This window comes from Heteronotia binoei, chromosome 2 (genome assembly GCF_032191835.1).
Source record: "Heteronotia binoei isolate CCM8104 ecotype False Entrance Well chromosome 2, APGP_CSIRO_Hbin_v1, whole genome shotgun sequence".
Lineage (NCBI taxonomy): Eukaryota > Metazoa > Chordata > Lepidosauria > Squamata > Gekkonidae > Heteronotia > Heteronotia binoei.
In genome coordinates this window covers 202,774,400-202,801,273 of record NC_083224.1, presented here as the reverse complement: position 1 = coordinate 202,801,273, position 26,874 = coordinate 202,774,400, and the positions used below count along the sequence as shown (strand labels likewise).

Genomic DNA, 26,874 nt, shown 5'->3' with positions numbered 1-26,874 from the left:
CCTGTTAGTTACGTTATTTGCAGGAACATTTCACCTTCTGTGACATATGATGATGATGATATTGGGTTTATATCCCACCCTCCACTCAGAGTCTCCGAGCAGCTCACAATCTCCTTTCCCTTCCCCCCCACAACAGACACCCTGTGAGGTGGGTGGAGCTGAGAGGGCTGTCACAGCAGCTGCCCTTTCAAGGACAACTCTGTGAGAGCCGTGGCTGACCCAAGGCTATTCCAACAGCAGCAGCAGGAGTGGGGAATCAAACCCGGTTCTCTCAGATTAGAGTCCACATACTTAACCACTGCACCAAACTATCCTCAACCTTTGCTGAATAGTGGACAACACCCAATGCTAGACCTCTCCCTCTCTGTTTGAGCTTAGATGCTGTCAAGTTTCAATAACCTGAAGGTCTTGCGAAACGTTTTTGGGTTTAGCTTTAATTCAGCAATCTCCAATAAGAGGCATGTAGATGTTAGTACTTCTAGGACTTGGGTATAAATCCTTACTCATACATGAAATATGGGGCCTCGTAATCAAACCCCGCCTCACAGGGCTGTTGTGATAAAAAATTAGAACTCACATTAATCCATTACTGACCGCTATGGACGAAAGATAGCACATGACTGACAGAGTTAAGCTTGCATTTTCTCCTTGGAACTAGTGGCAATTCAACAGGCTTAACTCGGGCTGTGTTGTGCCTTATATTTTCAGTTTTCCTGTTTTACTTGTGATTAGAGTGATTTCTGTGGAGGGTTAATAGTAGCTATGTCCTGGACGTAGCTGTTAAGGAACATGTGTTTCAATCTGAATATTATTTATTTCAATTTTCTATTCGCTTTCGGCTTCGAGTCTGAGGGTGACTAATTCAAGAAAATGACATTTGCACACACCTTTTAAAGTTGGTGACTTTGTGTGTGGCATAAGGGGGGTCAGATTTGTTTGGAGCAAGAATGAAGGGGGAAACGAGCAAATTGGGGGGGGGGAATGAAAGGCTCAGCCGATTTCCTTATGTCTGGTGTCTGAAGTCGCCAAAAATACACTGAATCCACAGCCTGCGAGGATGCAAACAACAAGGGGAAGAAAAGAGGAATTGAATAATGCGGATGGCTCTGGCCAGGTCCTGAATGGTCCCTCCCCCCGCCCCACACATGTCATTCTTTTCCTGTGTAGCATTGTAGGTCTGTTAGACAAACCCTGTCAGGAAATCAGTTTGTAGTCATGTGTTTGTCGCCCTGGCAGTTGAGCAGCTAGCGAGCACACCGGGAAGCGTGTTGTGGTCGGGAGGCCGATGTGTTGTGGCACATCAAGGGTCTTTCCAGGTCTCCTTGGATGGGAAGGACAAGGTTCCAGCTGGAAGTGGGGAGTGGAACCTTTTGCTAGATAGTTTACCTTTCCTGGGGTGGGGATGATGTTTTCACGGAAGAAGCGTGAGTTGATGAAAACACCCTCCATCTCGAAGAAGTGTCGGGCAGGAAGTCCGGTGCCCCAGGCCTCTTTGGTGAGTAACGGGATGCGCTCCGACATTTCGCTGATGAAACCAGTGGGGTGGGTGATGAATCTCTCCACCCTGACTTCTTTGCTTCCTGACATTTGCTGCACACCTTGCAGGGTCTTCCACATATTTTTGAATGGAATTTTTAACCTCAAGATAGATCTGCATGCGCCCTCGCTATAGTATTTTACTGGGTCAGCTCAGACAGCCAAGGATTAATTAAACCAGGCCTGGAATTCAGCAGGAGCTCACAGGAGCACAGCTCCTGAACCTTTCTGAGGGTTTCCCCTCCTTCTCCCACCTACCTTGTCCATTGAATAGTAGGTGCAGCTGCATAACAATTCCTGGATTAGGAGAGTGGGCAGCCAGTCAACCACCAGGAGCAGGCTTCGCTTGCCTGGGGCTCTCCTTTCTTGCATCGAGTTGCTTTTGGTTGGTGGGGGGCAGCATATGCTAATGAGTTACGCTAATGAGCTCCACCACCTATTTTTCTACAAAACGACCTCTGAATTAAACTACCCATGGTTAGCATGATCACAAGCTTATGCCACTCACATTAAAGTATGCCAAAGCAGAGCTGGAAATCGTGGTTTAAAGACAGCTGATTAGCCACAGTTAACTATAGTTTAACAAGGCTTATGCATGTGGACTTTTGTGGCTTCCTCCAGCCCTGTTCCCTGGCACTACCTTCAATATACAGAGACACCTGGCCAGAGCAGACACAACACAACCAACATTTGCACAGGCACATCAGGATTCAGACGGTCAGACGCAAACTGAATTGTGGTTCTACAAACTAGTTAAAATAAACCAGCATTACGTCTGAAATGAGGCAGCAATAGGGTTGCCAATCCCCAGGTGGGGGCAGGGGATCCTCCGGTTTGGAGACTCTCCCCCTGCTTCAGGGTCATCAGAAAGCGGGGGGGGGGGATGTCTCTGGGCATTATTCCCTATGGAAATTGATTCCCATAGGGTATAATGGAGAATTGATAGTCGGGTACCTGGAGCTGGGGGCAGGGCCAGTGCTAGGATTTTTGGTGCCCTAGGCAAGCTGCCGACTAGCGCACCCCCCCCCCCTCCAATTTAAAAAAAAAAACCAGAATTGTAGGAGAAATGAAGAAACTTGAAACTATTGACATTTTTAATGTACAGTTTTAAATTTTACATTTTGTTTTTAATTGTGAGATTAAACAATAAAAATTGTGAGAATACTACTTGATCCTTTTAGCTGGAGGTGCCAGGGACAAGACCTTCACATGACCATTTCTACTTGATCCTTTTAGTTGGAGGGTCCAGTGACAAGACCTTGTGAGAAAGATGCTCTGTTACTGAGCTATGGCTCCCACCCCATGGCTCTGTTAAAGTAGAGTAGGAAGGATGAGTGGCAGCAGACAACTTCAACAGGAGCCAATTTTTAGAAACCGTAATTGGCTTTTCTTCTGCTTTTACAATTGGTTAATTTATCCGTGCTGGGCTCCAAGTAACACACTGCCCAGGCACTGTCTGCTTTCGGTTTCTCGGGTCTGTAACAGACTCGGGAAATGCAAAATCAACCGGGCAGTGGCTGCGCTCCATGGAGCCTGCTTTCCGTTGGGGAAGGCAGGCTCCAAGAAGCACACACACCGCTCTTGGGAATAGGAGGTACCTGGTGGTGCCCCCTAGGCCAGGTGGTGCCCTAGACCGACCCTGGCTGGTGGGGGCCTGTTTTTTGAAGTAAGGGCACCAAATTTGCAGCATAGCATCCAGTGCCTTGCCCCAAAATACCCTCCAGGTTTCAAAAGGATTGGTCCGGGAGTCCAGTTCTATGAACCCCAAAAGAAGGTGACCCTGTCCTTCATTATTCCCATTGGAGGGAAGGCATTTAAAAGGTGTGCAGTCCCTTTAAATGTGATGGCCAGAACTCCTTTTGGAGTTCAATTATGCTTGTCATAACTTTCCTTCTGGCTCCACTCCCAATGTCTCCTGGCTCCACCCCCAAAGTCCCCAGATATTTCTTGAATTGGACCTGGCAACCCTAGGCAGCAAGCTGAAAGAGTTTGAGAGGTTCTCTTTGTCACATGCTGGCTTTGGTCCCACAGGTGTAGCAGGTTCCAAAAACAAGACTCAAACCTGCTGCACCTGTTGGACTCCTGCTAAAAAAGGCCATGCGTACTGCACCCATCAAGGCTTTGAAGGGACCTTCAGTACGATACAGTTGACAGAGGGACTCCACCTTGTGACCCTGCTCTGACCTGGGTGGCTTGGGCTAGTCTGACCTTTATGATTTGAGGAGCTAAGCTGGGTCAGCCCTGATTAGTACTTGGATGGGAGACTGCCAGTGAAGTCCAGGGTTGCTATGCAGAGGCAGGCAACAGCAAGCCCCCCCCCCCCCCCGAACTTCCTTTGCCTCCAACCCCCAGTAGAGGTCACCAGAAGTCAGCCATGATTTCTAGGTATGTGCAGGCATGCACATATGCACACAATTAAACCCAAGCCTCATTTTGGGCAGGAGCTCCTACGAGCAGAGCTCCAGAGCCTCTAAATTTTATTGTGCTCTTCCTTTCTTACCCCACCCCCATACTTGCTCCATTGTTCAAACCCCCTGTGAGAATTTTGCTAATGAACTCTAGCACCTCCTTTTCTACAAAATGACCCTTATTTAAACCTATCTGGTTGGGGGCGGGGAAAGGATTGGCTATTTGCACCCATGCGCATCTCTCACAGGCCTGTGAGTACCAACTGTTCTTGGTGGTTGCTTGGTAACTTTTCTGTTTGCGCAGTGCCAGCAAAACAGGAAGTTCTGAACTGACCCTGATGAGCTACTGTAGATGGCTGCCAGGTGCCTAACGAATAGGTTTGTCAGCTCCAGATACAGTTGCCATACGGTGGCTAGAGAACCACTAATGCCATTGGAAGTAACTGACTGATTTGCGCGAATGTTGTTTGCAGCATTGGTTCCAGATATTGAAGTAGTCAGACAAAGGTTGACGCCGAAACACGGGGTTTTCTTATCTAGGAAACATGTTATTACTACTTCATCATAAGTTCTTTGTTTATATATTTTCTGAGTCTTCACCTTCTTCGACAGCAACTTTGTCTTTGTGCAAGTATATTGCCACTGCATCAGTGTGGTTCATACACCTATAAGGACTCATTTTCAGAACTTTTAGTGTTTGGTGGACTCTTTAAGTGATGCATGTTTTTTCCGTGTAATTGTATGAATATTGTGAGTTTCATTATTTGGTATGAGTTTGTGGATTAAGTCCTCAAGCATTAAGCTGTGAAAATGTCATATTACTGTTAAGCTTAAGAAATTGTAACTGTGTTAAGTTACATTACTGAACACGGTTTCTCCAGCTTTCCAGTCTCACTGTGTTCTTTCCCATCCGGTTTGCAACTTCCAGGTGTGGCCTGAAGACATTCCAGAATTTCATTAGCTCTTCAGAAGACAGAGGTCAGTTCCCCTGGAGAAAATGGTGGAGGCTATATAATTCTACCTGCTGAGGTCCCTCCCAAACTCCAACTCCCCAAGGCCCCAGAATCTCCAGCTTTTTTCCAACCCCAAAGCTGGCAACGCTACTGGTTGATGAAATTCCTGGAGATTTTGGGGGATGGCACTTGGGGAGGGGAAGGGCATCAGCCAGGTATGATGCCCAGTGTTCCCTCTAAGCTGAGTTAGCGTGAGCTAGCTCACAGATTTTTAGCCTCCAGTTCACACATTTTTGTCTTAGCACAGGAAGGACAACCCCCTCCCCCTAATTTATGGGGAGGGACAGTGGCTCAGTGGTAGAGCATCTGCTTGGTAAGCAGAAAGGCCCAGGTTCAATCCCTGGCATCTCCAACTAAAAAAGGGTCCAGGCAAATAGGCATGAAAAACCTCAGCTTGAGACCCTGGAGAGCCGCTGCCAGTCTGAGTAGACAAGACTGACTTTGATGGACCGAGGGACTGATTCAGTAGAAGGCAGCTTCATGTGTTCATATGTAACTTTAATGCCAGTCGCTCACAATTTTAATATCAGTAGCTCACAAAGTAGAATTTTTGCTCACAAGACTCTGCAACTTAGAGGGAACATTAATCATGCCATAGAGTCTATCTTCTAAAGCAGCCATTTACTTCATTTTGACTCACCTTTCTGCTCCATAGTAGAGACTCAAAGTAGTTCACGTTGTTCTCTTTTCCTCCATTTTATTCCCACAACAGTCCTTTGAGGAGTGTCAGGCTGAGATTGTGTGACTGGTCCAGGGTCAAACCGCGATTTGAACGTGGATCTCCCAGGTCCAAGTCAGAGACTCTAACCACTACACCTCATTTAATTTGCAAAGATAAGAGGAAGGCTTGTCTCACAAGAGGTCAGGGGAGGGATATAAGCTTTGTGTTCTGATTTGGTTTGGTTTTACTCTACTCTACTTGTTATGACAATAATTTAACAACCGTATTTTTCATTTCATTAGTGGGTTAACACTGAACACAGTTGTGGCTTAGAAGTGAGTCATGCAGCTGAAAAAGCACACACAATGCAGGTTTCTGTGATAGCAAAATGTCATTGTGGGGTGGCTGGAAAATACAGAGTATGAAATAAATAGTTCAAAAATCCCTGGGCCAGGCTTATGTATGCTTTGCTTTCTTCCCCTCTATCTCTCACCATGAAACGTTAGTGGAAGAAAACAGAAAAAGAAGTGCTAGTGGCTTGTAGCTGTAAATGCAATCATCAATCAATTGATGGATTTCTTGATTTACAAACTCTTTTATAGAAGTGCCCCTTGGTACTTTGGGGCATTTTACAAATTTTAGCATTGTTAGTACTCAAAATGCAAGAAGCTGGTAGCATCTTAGAAGAGCCATTCTCTTTCCTTAATTTTTCAGAAGAGGGATGCCCAATCTTCTGTTTCATGGAGGAGGAAATGCCTCTTCTATAGCAAGTCATGCAAGAAGGAATGCCTCTCTAAAGGGTAATACAGGAAGGAATGCTTCTGTAAAAATACATGCAGGAAGGAATACTGTTTTAAAGTGGCACAGGAATGCCTTTTCTCGGAGGTCATGCTGGAGGGAATGAAGAATTATGCGGGATGGAACGCTTCTGTAGCAATACATGTAGAAGAGAGATTCCCAGTGTCCTTTCATGCAGGGTGTAATGTACTGAGTGATGAGACGTGTTGAAGGCAACATACTTTATTAGCAAGTACATCACAAGAGAGAGAATGGTGGGCCGGGTCCCGATTATATACATGCCCCGGAACAACCCTCTGTCAGGCCAGGTCCAATCCTGGCCAGTTAAACTCCCCGCCACAGATCTTGATTGGCGGTGCGTATTAGCGAGCTACATCCGGGGACCAGTGGGGTTCCACTGGTCGCCTCTGTAGCGTGCGCTGCGCTGTACATAGAGATTTGAGTGCCGAATATAACACAGGGGGAATGCCTCTTCTATGGTACTGGGTCCCATGCTCTTTAACTTGTTCATAAATGATTTAGAATTGGGAGTGAGCAGTGAAGTGGCCAAGTTTGCAGATGACACTAAATTGTTCAGGGTGGTGAGAACCAGAGAGGATTGTGAGGAACTCCAAAGGGATCTGTTGAGGCTGGGTGAGTGGGCGTCAACGTGGCAGATGCGGTTCAATGTGGCCAAGTGCAAAGTAATGCACATTGGGGCCAAGAATCCCAGCTGCAAATACAAGTTGATGGGGTGTGAACTGGCAGAGACTGACCAAGAGAGAGATCTTGGGGTCGTGGTAGAGAACTCACTGAAAATGTCAAGACAGTGTGCGTTTGCAATAAAAAAGGCCAACGCCATGCTGGGAATTATTAGGAAGGGAATTGAAAACAAATCAGCCAGTATCATAATGCCCCTGTATAAATCGATGGTGCGGTCTCATTTGGAGTACTGTGTGCAGTTCTGGTCGCCGCACCTCAAAAAGGACATTATAGCATTGGAGAAAATCCAGAGAAGGGCAACTAGAATGATTAAAGGGCTGGAGCCCTTTCCCTATGAAGAAAGGTTGAAACGCTTGGGACTCTTTAGCTTGGAGAAACGTCGACTGCGGGGTGACATGATAGAGGTTTACAAGATAATGCATGGGATGGAGAAAGTAGAGAAAGAAGTACTTTTCTCCCTTTCTCACAATACAAGAACTCGTGGGCATTCAATGAAATTGCTGAGCAGACAGGTTAAAACGGATAAAAGGAAGTACTTCTTCACCCAAAGGGTGATTAACATGTGGAATTCACTGCCACAGGAGGTGGTGGCGGCCACAAGTATAGCCACCTTCAAGAAGGGTTTAGATAAAAATATGGAGCACAGGTCCATCAGTGGCTATTAGTCACAGTGTATGTGTGTATATAAAATTTTTTGCCACTGTGTGACACAGAGTGTTGGACTTGATGCGCCGTTGGCCTGATCCAACATGGCTTCTCTTATGTTCTTAATGCATGCTGGAAGAAATACCTCTTCAGGAGTCATGCAAGAGGGAGTGCTAAATGGTAATGTAGCATGGAATGCTTCTGTAACAGTGCATGCAGGAGGGAATGCCTCTTCTAATTGGCACATGCTGGAAGGGACCCCTTTTCTCAGAGGTCATGCTGAAGGGAATGCCTCTCTGAAGGGCAATGCAGGATGGAATGCTTCTGTAACAATACATATAGGATGGAATGCCTCTTCTGTGATGGTGCATGTTGGAAGGAATGCCTCTTCTAGGGGGTCATGCAGGAGGGAATGCCTCAATGAAGGGCTGTGCAAGATGGAATGCTTAACAGTGCATGCAATAGAGACTGCCTCTCCTTTGACGGTGCACACAAGAGGGATTGGCCCTTTGACGACCCAGGCGCATAATCTAAATGCACAAAAAGCATTTTTTTACCCCTTTCAGGACCATTGTTTTAGTCACATGCCAACATATGCCAATTTACTTGACAGAGCCATCAGCTAACAAGCGCTCTTTGATTAATTGGCTGAGCTTGTTGGAACAGAGAGACAGCTCCCTTCCCCCCACACCCCGTAAGTGGTTTTGGTGCACACTCTGAAAGGCTCTCGAAGACGTGCTCCAAAAGAGGAAGCTGTCGAGTCAGTCTTCCTTCTGCTTCCGAGATGATTGTGGCTTTTCTTCCCCGCCCTTTTGTAGAAGAGGAGTTGGGTTTTTGTTGTTCTGTTGTTGCAGGCTTTGGAGAAGGGGTGGGGGCTGAGAACAGTTTGTTCCTGAGGCCTCTCGAGACAGAAAACCAAGGCTGAGGCCTCCTCTTCCCTGTCCTCCACTCCTGAGGGGGTGTCGGCCGACCAGGCCTGCTTTTCCTCATGCCCCAAAGAGAGGGCCTGTAAGGGATGCTGGCCAAGCGGGACAACAAGAAAAACTACAACCCCTACTCTGTCAGCATGAGGAAGAAAGTTTCGAAAGCCAGCGGGCATGTCCTGGATTCCGTCGCCAACAGAGCCAGCGTGTGGCTTAAGGTAGTACCGCCGTCGACTGACCCCCGGGGATGTACTAGGCGCTGTGCGGAATGTGAAAGAGAGAGTTGAGGTGGTGTCTTCTCGTGGGTAGGTTGTGAGAGGGTATGGTAGAACCAGAGGCTGGCAGGCAGAATGCATCAGGACAGGTTCAACCTCTGGCATCTCCAGGGTCAAGGAGTCAGGAAATGCTTAGCCCGAGATCCCCGGAAGCGGCTGCCAAACAGAGTAAGCGATGGCAAGCTGCAGCGACAGACCTGGAATAAAGCAGCTTTCTGTGGTTTTATGGTAACAGTGTCTCGTTCAGGGGAGATGATTTTTGTACACCAAAGATCTTGATTCAATTGCTGGGCCTATCTCCTATTTCCCCAGCAGAGGATGGGCGGGGGTGGGGGAATAGGTTTGCAGGTCTAGGCTGGGAAGCTCCTGGGGATTTTTTGGGGGGGAGAGGACAGGGACCTCAGTGGGGTCCAATGCCCCAGAGTCCCCCCTCCAAAGCTTCCATTTTCTCCAGGGGAACTGATCTCTGTACTCTGGAGATGAGCTGCAAGTCCCAGCTGGAGGTTGGCCCTCTTCAGGGTCATCAGAAAGTGGAATGTCTGCTGGGCACTCCGTTATTCCCTATGGAGACCGATTCCCATAGAGTATTATGGTGAATCGATCTGGGGCTCTGGGGGGGTGGTGCTGTTTTTTGAGGTAGAGGCACCAAATTCACAGCATAGCATCCGGTGCCTCTCTTCAAAACACCCTCCAAGTTTCAAAAAGTTTGAATCAGGGGGTCCAATTCTATAAGCCCCAAAAGAAGCTGCTGCTATTCTTCATTATTTTTAATGGAGGGAAGGCATTTAAAAAGGTGTGCAGTCCCTTTACATGTAGGGTTGCCAATCCCCAGGTGGGAGCAGGGGATCCCCCGGTTTGGAGGCCCTTCCCCCCGCTTCAGGGTCATCAGAAAGTAGGAGGGGGAGGGAAATATCTGCCGGGCACTCCATTATTCCCTCTGGAGAACAATTCCCATAGGGGATAATGGAGAATTGATCTGCCAGTATCTGGTGCTCAGCGGGGGGTGCTGTTTTTTTGAGTTAGAAGCACCAAATTTTTAGCATAGCATCCGGCGCCTCTCCCCAAAACACCCTCTAAGTTTCAAAAGGATGGGACCAGGGAGTCCAATTCTCTGAGCCCCCAAAGAAGGTGCCCCTATCCATTATTTTCAATGGAGGGAAGGCATTTAAAAGGTGTGAAAATCCTTTAGATGTGATGGCCAGAACTCCCTTTGGAGTTCAATTGTACTTGTCACAACCTTGCTTCTGGCTCCACCCCCAAAGTCTCCTGGCTCCACCCCCAAAGTCCCAAGATATTTCTTGGCAACCCTACTAATCACTTATCCAAGCGAGTTTGTAAAAACCGTTTTGGTCAGTGAAATTCTATTACCTGTGCAGAAAGGCCCTCCTAAATCATTCAGTTTTGCAGCGTTTGTGGAAAGCTGGCCTTGGAAAAGGTCCTTCTCTGTCTGAGACTGGAGCAGATAGTTCTCGGTTCAGTCCTTGAGTCTCCAGCACAAGGATCTCAGGCATCAGCAGGCCTCATTTTGGGTAGGAGTTCATAGGAGCAGAGCTAAAGAACCCCTAAATTTTATTGTGCCCTTTCTTCCTTACTCCTCCCCCAGAAAAAAACCCTTGCTTCTGGATTCCATTGGTCAATCCCCCTGTGAGAATTTTGTTGAACTCTAAGATTTGTCAAACTTTCTAATATTTCCCTCCACAAAAAATGGGAAAAGAACCAAAACATATCAAGCAGACCGATGGAAATCTTCATCATGCCGTTGTGGCCACATGTGGTTGTTGTTCAGTCGCACAGTTGAGTCCGACTCTTTGCAACCCCCTGGACCAAGTCATGCCAAGCCCTCCCATCTTCCACCATCCTCCGAAGTCTGCTCAAATTCATGTTAGTTACATCAGTAACGCTGCCCAGCCATCTCCTCTTTTGTTGTCCCCTTCTTCTTTGGCCTTCTGTCTTTCCCAGCACCAGGATCTTCTCCAGGGAGTGCTCCCTTCTTGTTTGGTGGCCAAAGTATTTGAGCTTCTATGTGGTGGCCACATAGGAGAAAGTAATTTTAAAAAAGATGATAGGAGTAAGGTTTTATTGCGACAGTTATAATTCAAGAAGCATTTAAGGTAGATGCTGATACAATTTAGTACACCTTCTGGTGATGCTGGGGTGTGTGGCATATGCAAATGAGTTATGCAATTTTCTTGTGCTAATGAGCTCTGGCACTTTTTTCTACAAAATGATTCCTGGGCATTGGGCAAAGTCCTTCTTGGCTTGCCATGCTGAAAGGTATTTCCTGGCCTTCTTCTTCTATCAGAGCAAAGCCTCTATTTTCTCCATTGGCTGAGGCTCCTCCCTTGGGGAGGAATAGCTTGCTTTGCCAGGCTCTCACAGTTGCACAGAAAAGCTACTGAGCCAAGCCTCTCTTCCTTCTGTTGGCTGAGGCTCCTCCCCCTCCTGGTCCCTTGGGGAAAGAAGGAAAGAACCAGAGCTTCCTTTGCTGATTGGATCACACGGGAGAGATACAAGATAAGCACCTTTAAGACCAACTAGAGCTAATGTTTCAAGCATGTTTTATTTTAAGCTTTAAAAAAAATCTTTGTGTTTGTGTGCTTTATAAAGATTTTTAAATTCATTGTGCGCCTTATAAAGTTTATATCTCTGCTTCCTGGCGTGACATTTTATGACACGCATGCCCTGGCCCCACAGTCTCATTTATGTCAGATCTGGCCCTCCTAACAAATGAGTTTGACACCTCTGGGGAATGGCCATAAGTTGGCCGCAACTTGACGGCATTTCCCACCCCCAATCATGCTAAGAAAAGACTACCTAAGTTTTGACAATTCCACAGGGCCTGCCGGGCAGAGATGTTCCGCCTAACTATCTGCCTTGCAAACGGCTTCCACTTCACTCCCTCATTGTTAACTATGGCTCCATGTCAGGGTTCGGGGTTAATTTTAATTAGATCTGTATTTTAGACAATTTATTTTGATTTATATGTTTTTATAGTCTCATGAACCACCTTGAACCTGCTTGCGGTAGGGTTGCCAGCCTCCAGGTGGGCCCTGGAGATCTCCCGCTTTTACCACTTATCCCCAGCTGGCAGAGATCAGCTCCTCTGGAGAAAATGGCTGCTTTGGAGAGTGGGCTCTAGGGCATTGTGCCATGCTGAGGCTCCTCCCCTCTCCTCCCCAAGCCCCGCCCTCTCCTGGATCCTCCCCCAAAGTCTCCAAGTATTTTCCAACACAAACCTAGCAACCCTGGCTTGTGGGAAGGGGCGGTATAAAAGTCAAATTAAACAAATGACTAAAGTAAGTTGGGTCAAGATGCGGAAGGCAGAGTAGGGATTAAATCCTCCACCCTACCCCCCTTCCCCGCATACCAGGAAGTTTGCTGGGTGACCCTGAGTCACTCTCTTGCAACCCAGGCCAACCACAGGGTTTGTTGTGAGGAATAAACATGGTGGCGAGAAACGTGAGTGCCTTTCAGGAAGGGTGGGGTGAATGTGCAACCCAACTGCAAGAACTTAAACATTCTAACAATGGTTGCCAACTCCAGATTGGGAAATTCCTAGAGATTTGGGGGTGGGTGGGGTTTGGACCCAGGAGTAGGGTTGCCAAGTCCAATTCAAGAAATATCTAGGGACTTTGAGGGTGGAACCAGGAGACTTTGGGGGTGGAGCCAGGAGACATTAGGGGTGGAGCCAAGATCAAGGCTGTGACAAGCATAATTGAACTCCAAAGGGAGTTCTGGCCACCTTTTCAATTCCTTCCTTCCATAGGAAATAATGAAGGATAAGAGTACCTTCTTTTGGGGCTCATAGAATTGGACCCCCTGGTCCAATCTTTTTGAAACTTGGGGGGTATTTTGGGGAGAGGCACTAGATGCTATACTGAAAATTTGGTGCCTCTACCCCAAAAAACAGCCCCCCCAGAGCCCCAGATACCCATGGATCAATTCTTCATGATTTTCTATGGGAATAAATCTCCATAGGGAATAACAGAGTTCCCAGCAGACATTTCCCTCCCCTCCCCCCGCTTTCTGACGACCCTGAAGCAGGGGGAGGGCCTCCAAACCGGGGGATCCCCTGCCCCCACCTGGGGATTGGCAACCCTACCCAGGAGAGAGGGACCTCAGTGAGGTTCAGTGTCATAGAGTCCACCTTCCAAAGCAGCCATTTTCTCCAGGGGAACTGATCTCCGTTGCCTGGAGATCAGTTGTAATCCCAGGAGATCTCCGGTCACCATTTGGAATAGGGCCAGAGGTGGAATTCTAGCAGGAGCTCCTTTGCATATTAGGCCACACCCCCTGATGTAACCAATCCTCCAAGACCTTACAAAAAAGAGCCTTGTAAGCTCTTGGAGGATTGGCTATATCAGGGGTGTGTGGCCTAATATGCAAAGGAGCTCCTGCTAGAATTCCACCCCTGAGTAGGGCTGTCAACCTCCAGGAGGTAGCTGGAAATCTACCAATACAGCTGATCTCCAGGTAATAGGAGGGTGGGCTGCATGGCACTGCACCCCACTGAGGTCCTTGTTCTCCATAGGGTCCAGCTCCACGTCTCCAGGAGTTTCCCAACCTGAATCCGGCAACCCTAAGCACCCATCCCCATCCATAGGGACCTGGCAATTCTAGGTGGGACAGAACTCCTTCAGGAGAGATATTTGGAAGCAAGTTCTCAGAACCTGTAAGGGTGAGGCCTGTTATCACTCAAATAAGACCTAAGCTAGGGTTACCAAGTCTGAGGAAATATCTGGGGACTTTAGGGGTGAAGCCAGGAGACTTGGGAGTGGAGTCGAGAGCAAGATTGTGACAAGCACAATTGAATGCCAAAGGGAGTTTGGCCATTTAATGGGACCACGTTCCTTTTTGAATGCCTTTCCTTCCATTGGAAATAATTGAGGATGGGGGCACAAAAAAGCCCCCCCAAGCCCCAGATACCTACAGATTGATTCTCCATTATACCCTATGGGGACTGGCATCCATAGGATATAATGGAGTGCCCAGCTGACATTTCCCTCCCCCTTCCCTTTCCGAGAACCCTGAAGCAGGGGGAGGGCCTCCAAACCAGGAGATCCCTAGCCCCCCAATGGGGGTTGGTAACCCTAAATTACAGTGTAATCCATCATCAAAGTGCTCTTTGAGTAATGTAATGTAACATTGTGCAGGACTGTACTATGAAGTCTGAATTCTAGTAAAATTAGACATCTGTACAGAAATGGCATCTACTGAATTTGCAGACAGTGGATCTGAAGGCGAATTGGAGCTTCTGCTCCGAAAGTAGACAGACAGACACACACACACACACACACAGTGCAACAGAATAGAGGGCTCATTTCAGATGACGAAGGTTTGCGCAACCCCACAGTGTCTGATGCTAGCTCATTGCAAAAGTCCTTGCACAATTGTGACTGTTGAGGCCACAAGGCACTTCTCTGCCACCACATGCACAAGCCTTTCCTGGATTCCACGGCAGGACTTGGCAGCCCCTCCCATCCATGGGCCCCCTTGATGAGCTTCTATGACTGCCAGCCTCCAGGTGGACAACCAGCACAGAAGAAGAAGACATTGGATTTGTATCCCACCCTCCACTCCGAATCTCAGAGTGGCTCACAATCTCCTCTATCCTCCTTCCCCACAATAGACACCCTGTGGGGCTGAGAGAGCTCTCAACTTTCAAGGACAGCTCTGCAAGAGCTATGGCTGACCCAAGGCCATTCCAGCAGCTGCAAGTGGAGGAGTGAGGAATCATACCCGGTTCTCCCACATGCACTTAATCACTACACCAAACCACTACACCTCTCCAAGATTACTGTGAGCAAAATTACTAAAATGCGTACATAGTTTATTATAGTAAGGACAGGCAAAACCATAGAAATAATATTCACAGAAAAGAATCCTCAGTCCAATTTTTATAAATACAATTCACAGTATTCCTGTAGAATTCACAGTATTCCTGAAGATATCAATATATCCCATACATGTAGTAATGTTCCATCTCCATAAATCCCATGAAAATATAATGTGTGCAACAGGACAGCTGGTATATCAATTCCTGTTTCAATAATGCTTTTCCACAGGGCTTTTTTTGAGCAGGAACTCACAGGAATGCTGGCTTGGTGTCAGGGGGTCTGGCCTAATATGCAAATGAGCTCCTGCTGGGCTTTTCCCACAAAAAACTTGCGCAAAACAATGGTGATGCCAGGGGGTGTGGCTTAATATGCAAATGATTCCTGCTGGGCTTTTCCTACAAACAATGCCCTGAGACAGGATTGTAATATTATTTCCACAACATCCTTGAAAATACAAATGCTCAGGTGGCTCAAGGCAATTGCATATCTCTCCCATCAAAATTTAAAGAGTACTCCATTGGAAATAACGAAGGATATGGCACCTTCTTTTGGGGCTCATAGAATTGGACCCCCAATCCAATCTTTTGAAACTTGAGGGGGGATGTTATGTACTGGATGCTATGCTGCAAATTTTGTGCGTCTACCTCAAAAAACAGGCCCCCCCCAAGCCCCAGATACTCATGGATCAATTCTGCATTATACCCTATGGGAATCAGTCTCCATAGGGAATAATGGACAGCCCAGCAGACATTTCCATCCCCCCCACCCGCTTTCTGATGACACTGAAGCGGGGGGAGGTCCTCCAAACCAGGGGATCCCCTGCCCCCACCTGGGGATTGGCAACCCTCCCTGAATGCTGACAACCCAAGCTGAGCTGGAGAAGGCTGCAGCTGGAGAGAGATCCCTCATCCAAGGAGGTTGAGTGAGTCAGTTGGAGTTAGAGGAAGGGAACGTGTTGGGGCTTTTATTTCTTTGTACCAATCTTTACTGTATCCATATTCACTCTTTCGCTAAAAGTTTTTGCAAACCACATTGTTTTTGAGCATTTATAATAAACCTGTGGTTACACTGCCTGGGTCCTCATGTCTTTTTGGTCACAGATAGGAGTTTGCTAAAAAGGAAGACACGGGTTGAGTGGGTGCTCTGAGCCCTCCCAAGACAGACCCCTACCAGAGTGGTGACAGCCACTAGAGGCCGTCCCTGGTCCCCTGCCATAGAGCACTTTTCAACATAGCTTCCTGTTGCCTTCTCTGACTAGTGGCAGCTCTCTAGGGCAGGGGTTGCCCACAGGTACCATGGTTCTCACCAAAACCTTTCCTAGCACCCTCCAATAGTTTTTAGAAAGCAGGTGGGGCTTTTGCCCACCAAGGTTTCTGATTAGGTTTTGGAGATTTGATTGCCTATGAATGCCAAGATGTCTCCTTGTCATAAGCACTTCCATGTTGGTTCAGTTTCTGTAACAATTGTGCTTGTAGCAGGGCCGGATCTGGGGGGGACAGAGAGGGGTGCTTTCCCCGAGCATCGACAGAGGGGGGGGTGCCAAATTGGGTATGGAGTCCATTCTATTCTATGGGCCTATAAGGGGGCATCATTTTTTTAAATTTTGCCCCACCTCAAAAAACTTGTAGGTCCGGTCCTGGCTTGTAGATGCAACTGGCTGGCTAATCGTGCATATTTTGTCTATGTAACTTACAAGTATCCTTTTTCTCACCCTGAGGTATTTGGTACACTTGGATATTCAAGGTAGGGTTGCCAAGTCCCCTCAGCCTCTGGCGGGGGATTGTTTTATTTCTTTGGTACCATAGAGTTTTCCCCTCCCAAATTGCTAGAGTGTCCAGGAAAACCATAGAGTTTTCCCAGAAGCTCCTAGAGCGACTGGCATGCAACGTCGTCAGCACAATGATGTCACTGCAAGTCAGTTATGTCAGGGCTTTTATTTCCTTGTACCAACCTTTACTGTATTCATATTCACTCTTTCACTAAAAGTTTTTGCAAACTACATTGTTTTTGAGCAAGTGACATCATCATGCTGGTGACATCAGGGGAGGATATCCCCGCCCCCCCCCCCGGGGAACCTCCGCCTGGCCCAGGAACTTGGCAGCCCTAATTCAAGGTCATGCTCTCAGAGACTATCCCTGCTTGCGGCTAGTTGTAACTAGGGTTGCCAATCCCCAGGTGGGGGCAGGGGATCCCCCGGTTTGGAAGCCCCCCCCCCTGCTTCAGGGTTGTCAGAAAGCAGGGGGAGGGGAGGGAAATGTCTGCTGGGAAATCTATTATTCCCTATGGAGATTTATTCCCATAGAAAATCATGGAGAATTGATCTGCGGGTATCTGGGGCTCTGGGGGGGCTGTTTTTTGAGGTAGAGGCACCAAATTATCAGTACAGCATCTAGTGCCTCTCCCCAAAATATCCCCCAAGTTTCAAAATGATTGGACCAGGGGGTCCAATTCTATGAGCCCCAAAAGAAGGTGCCCGTATCCTTCATTATTTCCTATGGAAGGAAAGCATTGAAAAGGTGTGCTGTCCCTTTAAATGTGATGGCCAGAACTCCCTTTGGAGTTCAATTATGCTTGTCACAGCCTTGATCTTGGCTCCACCCCAATGTCTCCTGGCTCCACCCCCAAAGTCCCCAGATATTTCTTGAATTGGACTTGGCAACGCTAGTTGTAACTGGAGTGAAAAGGGGTGCTGGGGTGCTGTTTCATTGGTAGAGAAAAATGCGCTTTTTACTCAAATGCCATAACAGTCTGAACCAACCTATATTCTTGATTGTTTATCCTTAGCTCTTTAGTTCTATCAAGACGAAGTCTCGCCTGAAACATCTTTATTAAATGAATAAAGTTTCTATGATTAAACAAACATAGAGCTCATCATTAATGAAGGCTGTGCAGTACTTGACAGTGCAGGTTTTTAAAAATGGTGCTTTGGCAGCACAAAGATCTTCCCTGTGTGACCGAAGGGAAGCTGCAAGAGCCGTTTTATGGCAGCCATTTTGTGGCTGTGTCCACCACACACTGACAGAATTCCAAAGCTGGCTCACAAAGGTTGGGGAGTCTCAGGATTAGTCTCAGGATTAGAAATGTCTTTCCCAACATCTAGAACAAAGTCTGAGTCCAGCAGCACCTTTAAGACCAACAAAGTTCAGTTCTAAGCTTTCGTATGTATGCAGACTTCCTGAGGTACACTGAAACAGATTTCTTCAAGCCTTTTATATAGGTAGAGAGTGGTTTGGAGGTGGGGATAGTTGCCAGGAAAGGCTAGTTAGGGTCAAGAGACATCAGTAACCGGATGATAAGTATAGCTGAGATTGGATTAAGCAGCTGGTAAGACTTGTTAAGGAGCCCCGTGGCGCAGAGTGTTAAAGCTGCAATATTGGAGTCCTGAGTTCAATCTCAGCAGACCTGAGTTTGATCCCCAGTAGAAGCTGGGTTTTCAGGTAGCCAGCTCGAGGTTGACTCAGCCTTCCATCCTTCTGAGGTTGGTAAAATGAGTCCCCAGCTTGCTGGGGGGAAAGCGTAGATGACTGGGGAAGGCAATGGCAAACCACCCCGTAAAAATTCTGCCATGAAAATGTTGTGAAAGCAACATCACCTCAGAGTCGGAAATGACTGGTGCTTGCACAGGGGACCTTTCCTTTTCCTAAAACGTGTTAATGGCAGAAAAAAGCAGGTTTACCGGCTGCTTTAATCCAGTCTCGGCTATACTTATCACCCAGTTACTGATGCATCTTGACTCTTAACTTAGGCCATCCTGGCAACTAACCCACCCCTCTCCACCTATATGTAAGACTTGAGGTAAACTGTTTAAATGTCACTAAAGGAACTGTGCATGAACAAGAAAACTTACACCCAGAATCAAACTTTGTTGGTCTTAAAGGTGCCACTGGACTCAAACGTTGTTCTGCTGTTTTAGACCAAAGCAGCCACTCACCTGAAACTTTCCCAACATCTGTATGTGTTCTGCCTCTGAGCCATAGCCTCATGGATGTGTTTTGGTTCTCCCAGGAGCTGCCTCGACGAGATGGCCAGGAGATGTTGGCTTCCAGCCTGGTGGACTTGTCTGCCTCAGCCCCCACTGCCACACTCAAGCGACCCACCAGCCTCAGCCGTCACGCCAGTGCAGCCGGCTTCCCACTGTCTCCAGTGGTCCCCCGGGGCATCGCCAAAGCTCCCAAGTCCCACATTACCCACACCCCCGGGGAGACCTATGAGGAGACCGCTCTAGAAGCAGAGGACATCGCTCATCTCTTGGTTGATGTAGCCCACTTTGCGGAAGGCTTGGAGAAACTGCGGGACGTGATGCTTCAGGAGGGTGAGTAGCCGGGGGTGTCTCTGCCCCTCTGCTAAGTTCTCCTGTCTCGGCCTTCCTTCAAAGCCTACCCCAGAGCAACTGGGAGGGTTGCCAGCTTTGGTTTGGGAAGTTCCTGAAGATTTTGGAGATGGAGACTGTGGAAGCTGGGGTTTGGGAAAGGCAACGCTCGACCATTTGGGTCAAAACCCTTAAGAGTTTTTGCCAAAATGATAGAGCATCGCCTGCAACATGCCTGGTGTGATGATGTCACTTCCATGTGACATCATTGCACAAATGAGGCCACAAGCCCCACCATCCCCACTCCTGAAAGGCTCCCCATCCCACCCTCCGCCAGCTGGGTAAGTATACTTGGCAACCCTTTGTTTCCGATGAAGCTGCGCTAGTCTGAGTCTTACTAATATGGTCTTTGAAATGTAACCACTGAATTAAATTAGCTAAAAGACTTAGCAGCTTCCCTCCGCCCCCCCAAAAAATCAGAGAAACATCTATCATCCAAGTGCCACACACAGAGAGGTTTGTCCATGAGGACTGCAGGCTATAGCTCCCCCCCCCCCCTTGATTCTAGGATTCTTACTGAATTTCATGACACCTGTGGTTTGATTTGAACATGCAGATTTCTTTTGCACTTTGTCTGTATCTGGGGCACAACCGCACTCATTTTTCCCCTCAAATGAGATTTGCTAGAAAGATTACTGCTAGAATGGGTGCTTTTTTGGTGTGTGTGGTGCAATACCTTGCATATCTATCTGATCCAATGCCCTATGAAATTGGCCCAATCTGGCTCTCCCATTGGCTGTGGTGTGTAGGGTTGCCAATCCCCAGGTGGGGGCAGGGGATCCCCCGGTTTGGAGACCCTCCTCCCGCTTCAGGGTCGTCAGAAAGCGGGGGGAGGGGAGGGAAATGTCTGCTAGGAACTCTTATTATTCCCTATGAAGATTTATTCCCATAGAAAATCATGAAGAATTGATCCATGGATATCTGGGGCTCTGGGGGGGCTGTTTTTGGGGGTAGAGGCACCAAAGTTTCAGTATAGCATTTAGTGCCTCTCCCCAAAATAACCCCCAATTTCAAAACGATTGGACCAGGGGGTCCAATTCTATGAGCCCCAAAAGAAGGTGCCCCTATCCTTCATTATTTCCTATGGAAGGAAGGAATTGAAAAGGTGTGCCGTCCCTTTAAATGTGATGGCTAGAACTCCCTTTGGAGTTCAATTATGCTTGTCACAGCCCTGATCTTGGCTCCACCCCTAATGCCTCCTGGCTCCACCCCCAAAGTCCCCAGATATTTTTTGAATTGGACTTGGCAACCTTATTGGTGTGCCCTGTATCAACCATTGGCCCATCAAACATCACTCAAGTGCATCTGTGTGGCATTGGCTGACTCTGTTCCTCTCCCTCGCCTACTGCTGGCCCCAAGACAGATGAGGATTGGGCCTAGCTGTTGCTAGGCAGCTAACCCTGGTTATCTCTGTAAAAACCAACAAAGCTTGGTTCTGTCAGTAAAAGGTGGAGGGAAGAGGCCCTTTCCAGGCCTATTTTGGCCTTGGGGGAGAACTCATTTGGGCCAGTCCTGACTAAGGCTACCAGTTCCAGGTTGGTGGGAAGTTCCTGGAGATATTGTGATGCATTTTGAGGATTTGGGGAGGGGAGAGGCCTTAGCTGAATATAAAGTCAAAGAATCCACCCTCCACAGCAGTTACTTTCTCCAGGTAGAGGCTGCAGGGAGGGGGAAGGAGATAGAAAGCTGAAGTCAGATCAGTTTCCATACAGAAAATGGCCACCTTGGGTGGATGGGGAGACAGCAAGGGGGGGCACTCACCCAGAGCCTCTTTCTAGAGTCCATTGTATTTTTCCGCACAACGGGCCTTATTCCTAGTTGCAATTTATATACAAAACAAGAACAAAGCAGTATCGTACAAACTTGTGATATGTATTAAATGTATAAGATGCATAGAACATCATACGAAAATACTTCTTGACTATGTTGCATTAAAGAAGTGGGTCATAAGAACAAATTTTAAAATACCAGCCTCCAAACAATCTTGCTTTTGGAACATATGAACATATGAAGCTGCCTTATACTGAATCAGACCCTCAGTCCATCAAAGTCAGTATTGTCTACTCAGACTGGCAGTGGCTCTCCAGGGTCTCAACATATCATACAATCTTTTTAGTGTAAGATATTAAGCAAGTACATATTTTGGCTTTTGGGGGAGAACTCATTTAGACCAGTCCTGGAATTTGGGGAGGGACGGTGGCTCAGTGGAAGAGCATCTGCTTGGTAAGCAGAAGGTCCCAGTTTCACTTCCTGCCATCTCCAACTAAAAAGGGTCCATGCGAGTTAGGGTTGCCAATCCCCAGGTGGGGGCAGGGGATCCCCAGGTTTGGAGGCCCTCCCCCCGCTTCAGGGTTGTCAGAAAGCAGGGGGAGGGGAGGGAAAAGTCTGCTGGGAACTCTGTTATTCCCTAGGGAGATTTTTTCCCATAGAAAATCATGGAGAATTGATCCGCAGGTATCTGGGGCTCTGGGGCGGGCTGTTTTTTGAGGTAGAGGAACCAAATTTTCAGCACAGCATCTACTGCCTCTCCCCAAAATATCCCCCAAGTTTCAAAATGATTGGACCAGCGGGTCCAATTCTATGAGCCCCAAAAGAAGGTGCCCCTATTCTTCATTATTTCCCATAGAAGGAAGGCATTGAAAAGGTGTGCCGTCCCTTTAAATGTGATGGCCAGAACTCCCTTTGGAGTTCAATTATGCTTGTCACAGCCTTGATCTTGGCTCCACCCCTAATGTCTCCTGGCTCCACCCTCAAAGTCCCCAGATATTTCTTAAATTTGACTTGGCAACCCTAATGCGAGTAGGTGTGAAAAACCTCAGCTTGAGACCCTGGAGAGCCGCTGCCAGTCTGATTAGACAATACTGACTTTAATAGACTGAGGGTATGATTCAGTAGAAGGCAACTTCATATGTTCATATGGACCAGCTTTGTAGGAACCATATTGTGAGCAGACAAATAACCTATTACAGGAAACCACTTTTCTACAAATTTAAAATCTATAGCCAAACTGCTTTCTTGAGTTAATTGACCAGTGGTTTGGGAAATTTCTGATGGTCTGGGGGCAGAGCTTGAGGAAGGTGGAGTTTGGGAAGGGACCAACGTAGGGATGGGATACCATAGAGTCCATCTTCTGAAGCCATTTCCGTCAAGATCTGCAATTCTGAGGGGACTCCTGACCCCACCTGGGGGTTGGCAACCAAGCATACAGGAAGCATACTTAGCTAGGGTTAGATTGGCCTGGGTTAGGGTTGTCAACTCTGGGTTGAGGAATTCGTGGAGGTTGGGAGGTGGAGCCTTGGGATGGTGGGACTTCAGTGGGGGATGTTGCCATAGACCCCACCCTCCAAAGCAGCCATGTTCTCCAGAGGAGCTGATAGGGTTGCCAGGTTCCCCCACGGCCACCAGCATGGAATGGTGCAGGGTAGTAGGGTTGCCAGATCCAGGTTGGAAACTCCTGGAGATTTGGGGGTGGAGCCTGGGAGGTCAGGGATCTCAGTGGGGGACAATGCCACAGAGTCCAACTTCCAAAGCATCCATTTTCTCCAGATCTTTAATTCTGGGGGGATCCTCAGGTTCCACCTAGAGGCCGGCATCCCTAGCTGATCTCCATCATCTGGAGATCAATTGTAATTCTGGGAGATCTCCAGGCCCCTCCTGGAGGTTGATAACTCTAGCCTGGGCCTTGAGGAAGAGATTGTTCTGCCTCCAGCCCCCAAAGTGTGGCCAGCCCTATGTGAGATTAGCACCGGGGTGGAATTCTAGCAGGATCTCCTTTGCATATTAGGCCACACACCCCTGCTGTAGCCAATCCTCCAAGAGCTTACAAAAAATAGCCTTATAAGCTCTTGGAGGATTGGCTACATTGGGGTGTGTGGCCTAATATGCAAAGGAGCTCCTGCTAGAATTCTACCCGATTAGCACCATCCCTCAAGGTCTTCCAGACAGGGTTAGACCCCCTCCCCACCCCTCACAGAAGGACTTAAGTTTGGACTGAATATCTGTCACCTCTTGATTCCAAACTGTTGGTTCACTGTGTTGGATTATGGTTTCCTGGCCTGTGCTTTCATGCAATCAACTATATAATGGGGGGAGTTGTATTTGTACACAGCTCAGCACCAGGGTGGTGGGAAAGCAGTTTGTAAATGACCAGATGTGGGGAAATCCCCACAATGACGAGGTGTTTGCTGTGAGATGAAGGTCATTGTATCCCCTCTAGAGACCCTGCCCCCTTTGAAGGACTGCAGTCTCCTCAAACGCTGATAAGTGGGACAGCTTCCAAGGGGGAGACCCTCATGAGAGGTGAGGAGTAGCCAGTCAGTGCTCGTAGCTAGCCTGACTTGCCAACTCCAGCTCATGAAATTCCTGGAGTTCTGAAGACTTCTGGCATAGTGAGCCTCGCCCCACCCCCTCAGTAACAAACTACACTAAACTTTAAAAAAAAGAAAGAAACAAGTGAAAACAGGAAATTGGTCAAAAGAGGATATGGAGGGCTATGCGCAAAAATCAAAATAGTGCCAAGACGCATCTTTATACATCCCTAGAAGACAGAGCGGACAAGGAGCTTCAGATGAAATTTTTCCTGCCGGGGTAACAGTGAAGACGCCAGAATGGCAGTGGGAGATGCAAGGGCTCTTCACAAACACTCCACACACCTTCAGGGAGTCCTCCACTTTCACAATCTATGGCCCCGACCATGCTCTGAATCAGTTGCCACATGAGGCGAGGCACAGGCTGGATAGTAACCGTTTCCTGCCCGGTTGCTATTTTTTGCCTGTCTTTCCTGTTTATGCTGAGGCTGTGACAGCTGGTAGAGCCCTGATAAATCCTGTGCGCTCAGCAGGGAGAGCTGGTCCACGTCATCCCTCGGTTCAAACCCTGAAGTGAGAGCTTGTGAAACCCAGAAGCAGCAGCGACGGAAAAGAGCAGAGCGTCGGGGCTTATCTCTTTTGCAAGGGTCATTTTGTTGAAAAAGAGGTGCAGGAGCTCATTAGCACAACTCATTTGCATATGCCACGCACCCCTGACATCACCAGAAGGTGTACTAAGTTATATCAGCTCAGCAGCTACCTTAAAATGCTTCTTGAATTATAATTGTCATCATAAAACCTGACTCCCATCATACTTTTTAAATGACTTTTCTCCTATACGGCTGCAGTGCCATGATGACGATTTCCATCTGTCTGCTTTATATGTTTTTGTTGTTTTCCCAAATTTTGTGGGGGGAAATGTTAGAAAGTTTGTCAAATCTTAGAGTTCAGCAAAATTCTCACAAGGGGTTTGAACAATGGAACCCAGAAGCAAGTATTGGTAGGGGGCGTGCTAAGAAAGAAAGAGCACAATAAAATTTAGAGGTTCCGGAGCTCTGCTCCTGTGCACACCTGCCCAAAACGAGACCTGCTCTTTCGACAAATGAACAGTGCCAACAAGACACTTTATCTGTAGACCTGTGAAGCGTGTGTGTAAAGTGCTGCCATTGACTTATGGCAACTTTGCAGGGTTTTCAAAGCAAGAGACAGTCAGAGGTGGTTTACTATTGCCTGCCTCTGCATAGCGACCCTGGGCTGCCTCCCATCCAAACACTAACCAGGGCTGACCCCAGCTGAGCTTCCGAGTTCTGATGAGATCAAGCTAACCTGGGCTAACCTGGGCCACCCAGCCTTGGGGTCTATCTGTAGGCACCCAGGCTGAAAAGAATACCTGGCAATTAAAGCTGTTTGGGGATTTTTTTTTTTTAAATAGCACACAGCCCTTTTTAAACACAAGGATACAAAGTAGTTTAGATGAACACTAAAATGCAGATTCATGAAACTCAAATTATTTAGAGTTCTTTGGACCACAAGGAAGAGTTCACTGTGATGTAGTTTCTGGTCAAGATACCCAATAAAAACAACAAAAAAGAGGCCCAGATGTGGTCGAGGGAAAATATGTTGCTCTTTTCTTCCCGAAATATTAGTTTAAGCAAGTATGTAATGACAAGAAGGAAGAATAAAAGTAGGAACTGTTGCTTTCTAGAGCGTTTTGGCTGATTCCTGTAATTGTTTGGCACAGTCTCAGTTTCGCCAAAGGTTTTAAACCCATACATGAAGGAAGGAGAGTGTAGTGTATCAGTAACAACTTGCGCCCCGCGCAGAGGCTACTGGGCTGTCCCAGAAGCCTCCAGCACAGGGCGCGGAATCACCCGCCAATCAACAGCTGCGGCGGGTAGTTCAACAGGTCAGGATTGGCCTGACCGACCCAGTAGGCTGTACCGGGAATTGTATATAAGCGGGGCCCGGCCCGCGTGCTCCCTCTCTTGCAACGTGCTCCTAATAAACTATGTTGCCCTACTCTCGTCTCCGCTTCGAGTACGTTACACTGGCGACGAGGATGGGATCATAGCCTCAGCGGCTAACACGGAGATCTAGGGCAACCACGAGTCCTGACCGCCGCCGCCATGGCCACACCGAACGGAACCACCGGCTACATCGAGACATTCGACCCCGCCAATCCCGAGGGCTGGGAGTCCTACGCGGAGCGGGTCGAGTTCTACCTCAGGGCCAACAAGGTCACCGACGCAGGCACAAAGAGGGACGTTCTCCTGAGCGTCTGCGGGCCAACCACGTTCGAGATCGCCAAGGGTCTCTCGGCTCCCGCCCGCCTCACGGAGAAGTCCTACGAGGAGATCATCAGGCTCCTCACCGGCCATTTCTCGCCACAGCCTTCGCGGGTGGCCCGTCGGTTCCTGTTCCACAGAAGGGACCAGGCCGTGGGGGAATCGGCCGCCGACTACCTGGAGGCTCTCCGCAAGATCGCCGGGAACTGCAACTTCCCCCAGCTGGAAGACACCCTGGCCGACCGATTCACGTGGGGCCTCCGCGACGAGAGGCTCCAGCAGAAGCTCTTCGCCAAAGAAGAGCTCACCCTCCAGAGCGCCTTCAGCGAGGCGGTGGCGTTCGAGAGGACCTCCAGGACCTTCCCCAAGGCCCGGACAGAAGCCGCCCACCACGAGGAGCTGGACCACGACTGCCCAGAGGAGGAAGAAGCCCACCAGCTGCGCCGCCCAGCCGGGCCAACCAGCAGAGCCGCCCAACGCCCCCGCGCGGCCGAACGACCCCCAGCGACGGAGAGGGTCCCGGCCACCAAGTGCGCCAGCTGCGGCGACCCCCACGACAGGCGGGACTGCCGATACCGGACCTGGGACTGCCGGAGCTGCGGAAAAACAGGCCACATTGCGAGGGCTTGCCGAGCCAAGCCCAACCGCCGGAGGCCGACCACGCATCACGAGTCGGCGGAGTTCCACTCCACGGACTCCACGTCCCTGCAGGTACTGAACTTGCCCCTCTCCACCCCCGATAAAATCAAAATGGCGGTCCTCATCGAGGGGAACCCCTGCCAAATGGAAGTGGACTCTGGTTCCTCCATCTCCATTATAGCGGAGGAAACCCTGAGGAAGCTGTGTCCCCCCCAGCGGCTGCAACTAAGGCCGGCGAACTTCATACTCCGGGACTTTCAGAAGAATCCGGTGCAAATCGCGGGGTGGGCGCGGGTGCAAGTCGAGCGGGGGTCCTTCTACGGCCCGCTGGACATCCTGGTGGTAAAGCGCCAGCTTGCCACCCTGCTAGGACTGGCGTGGTTCAAACCCTTGGGGATCCGGGTGGAAGGGGTGGGGCAAACCCTAACACCCAGGGGGTTCGGGGAGATATGCCAAGAGTTCCCTGACGTGTTCGA

The 26,874-nt window shown here is 48.5% G+C and overlaps 1 protein-coding gene across 1 annotated transcript in view; it reads left to right on the top strand.

Moving 5' to 3' along the window:
- Window positions 1–8,775: 8,775 nt before the first annotated feature.
- ARHGAP45 (Rho GTPase activating protein 45) overlaps window positions 8,776–26,874 on the top strand; it is an 89,008-nt gene continuing 70,909 nt past the window's right edge. Inside the window, 2 exon segments of the mRNA XM_060232867.1 lie at window positions 8,776–8,904; window positions 18,804–19,110. Coding sequence (XP_060088850.1) covers window positions 8,779–8,904; window positions 18,804–19,110 — 433 coding nt within the window. The 5' untranslated portion in view covers window positions 8,776–8,778.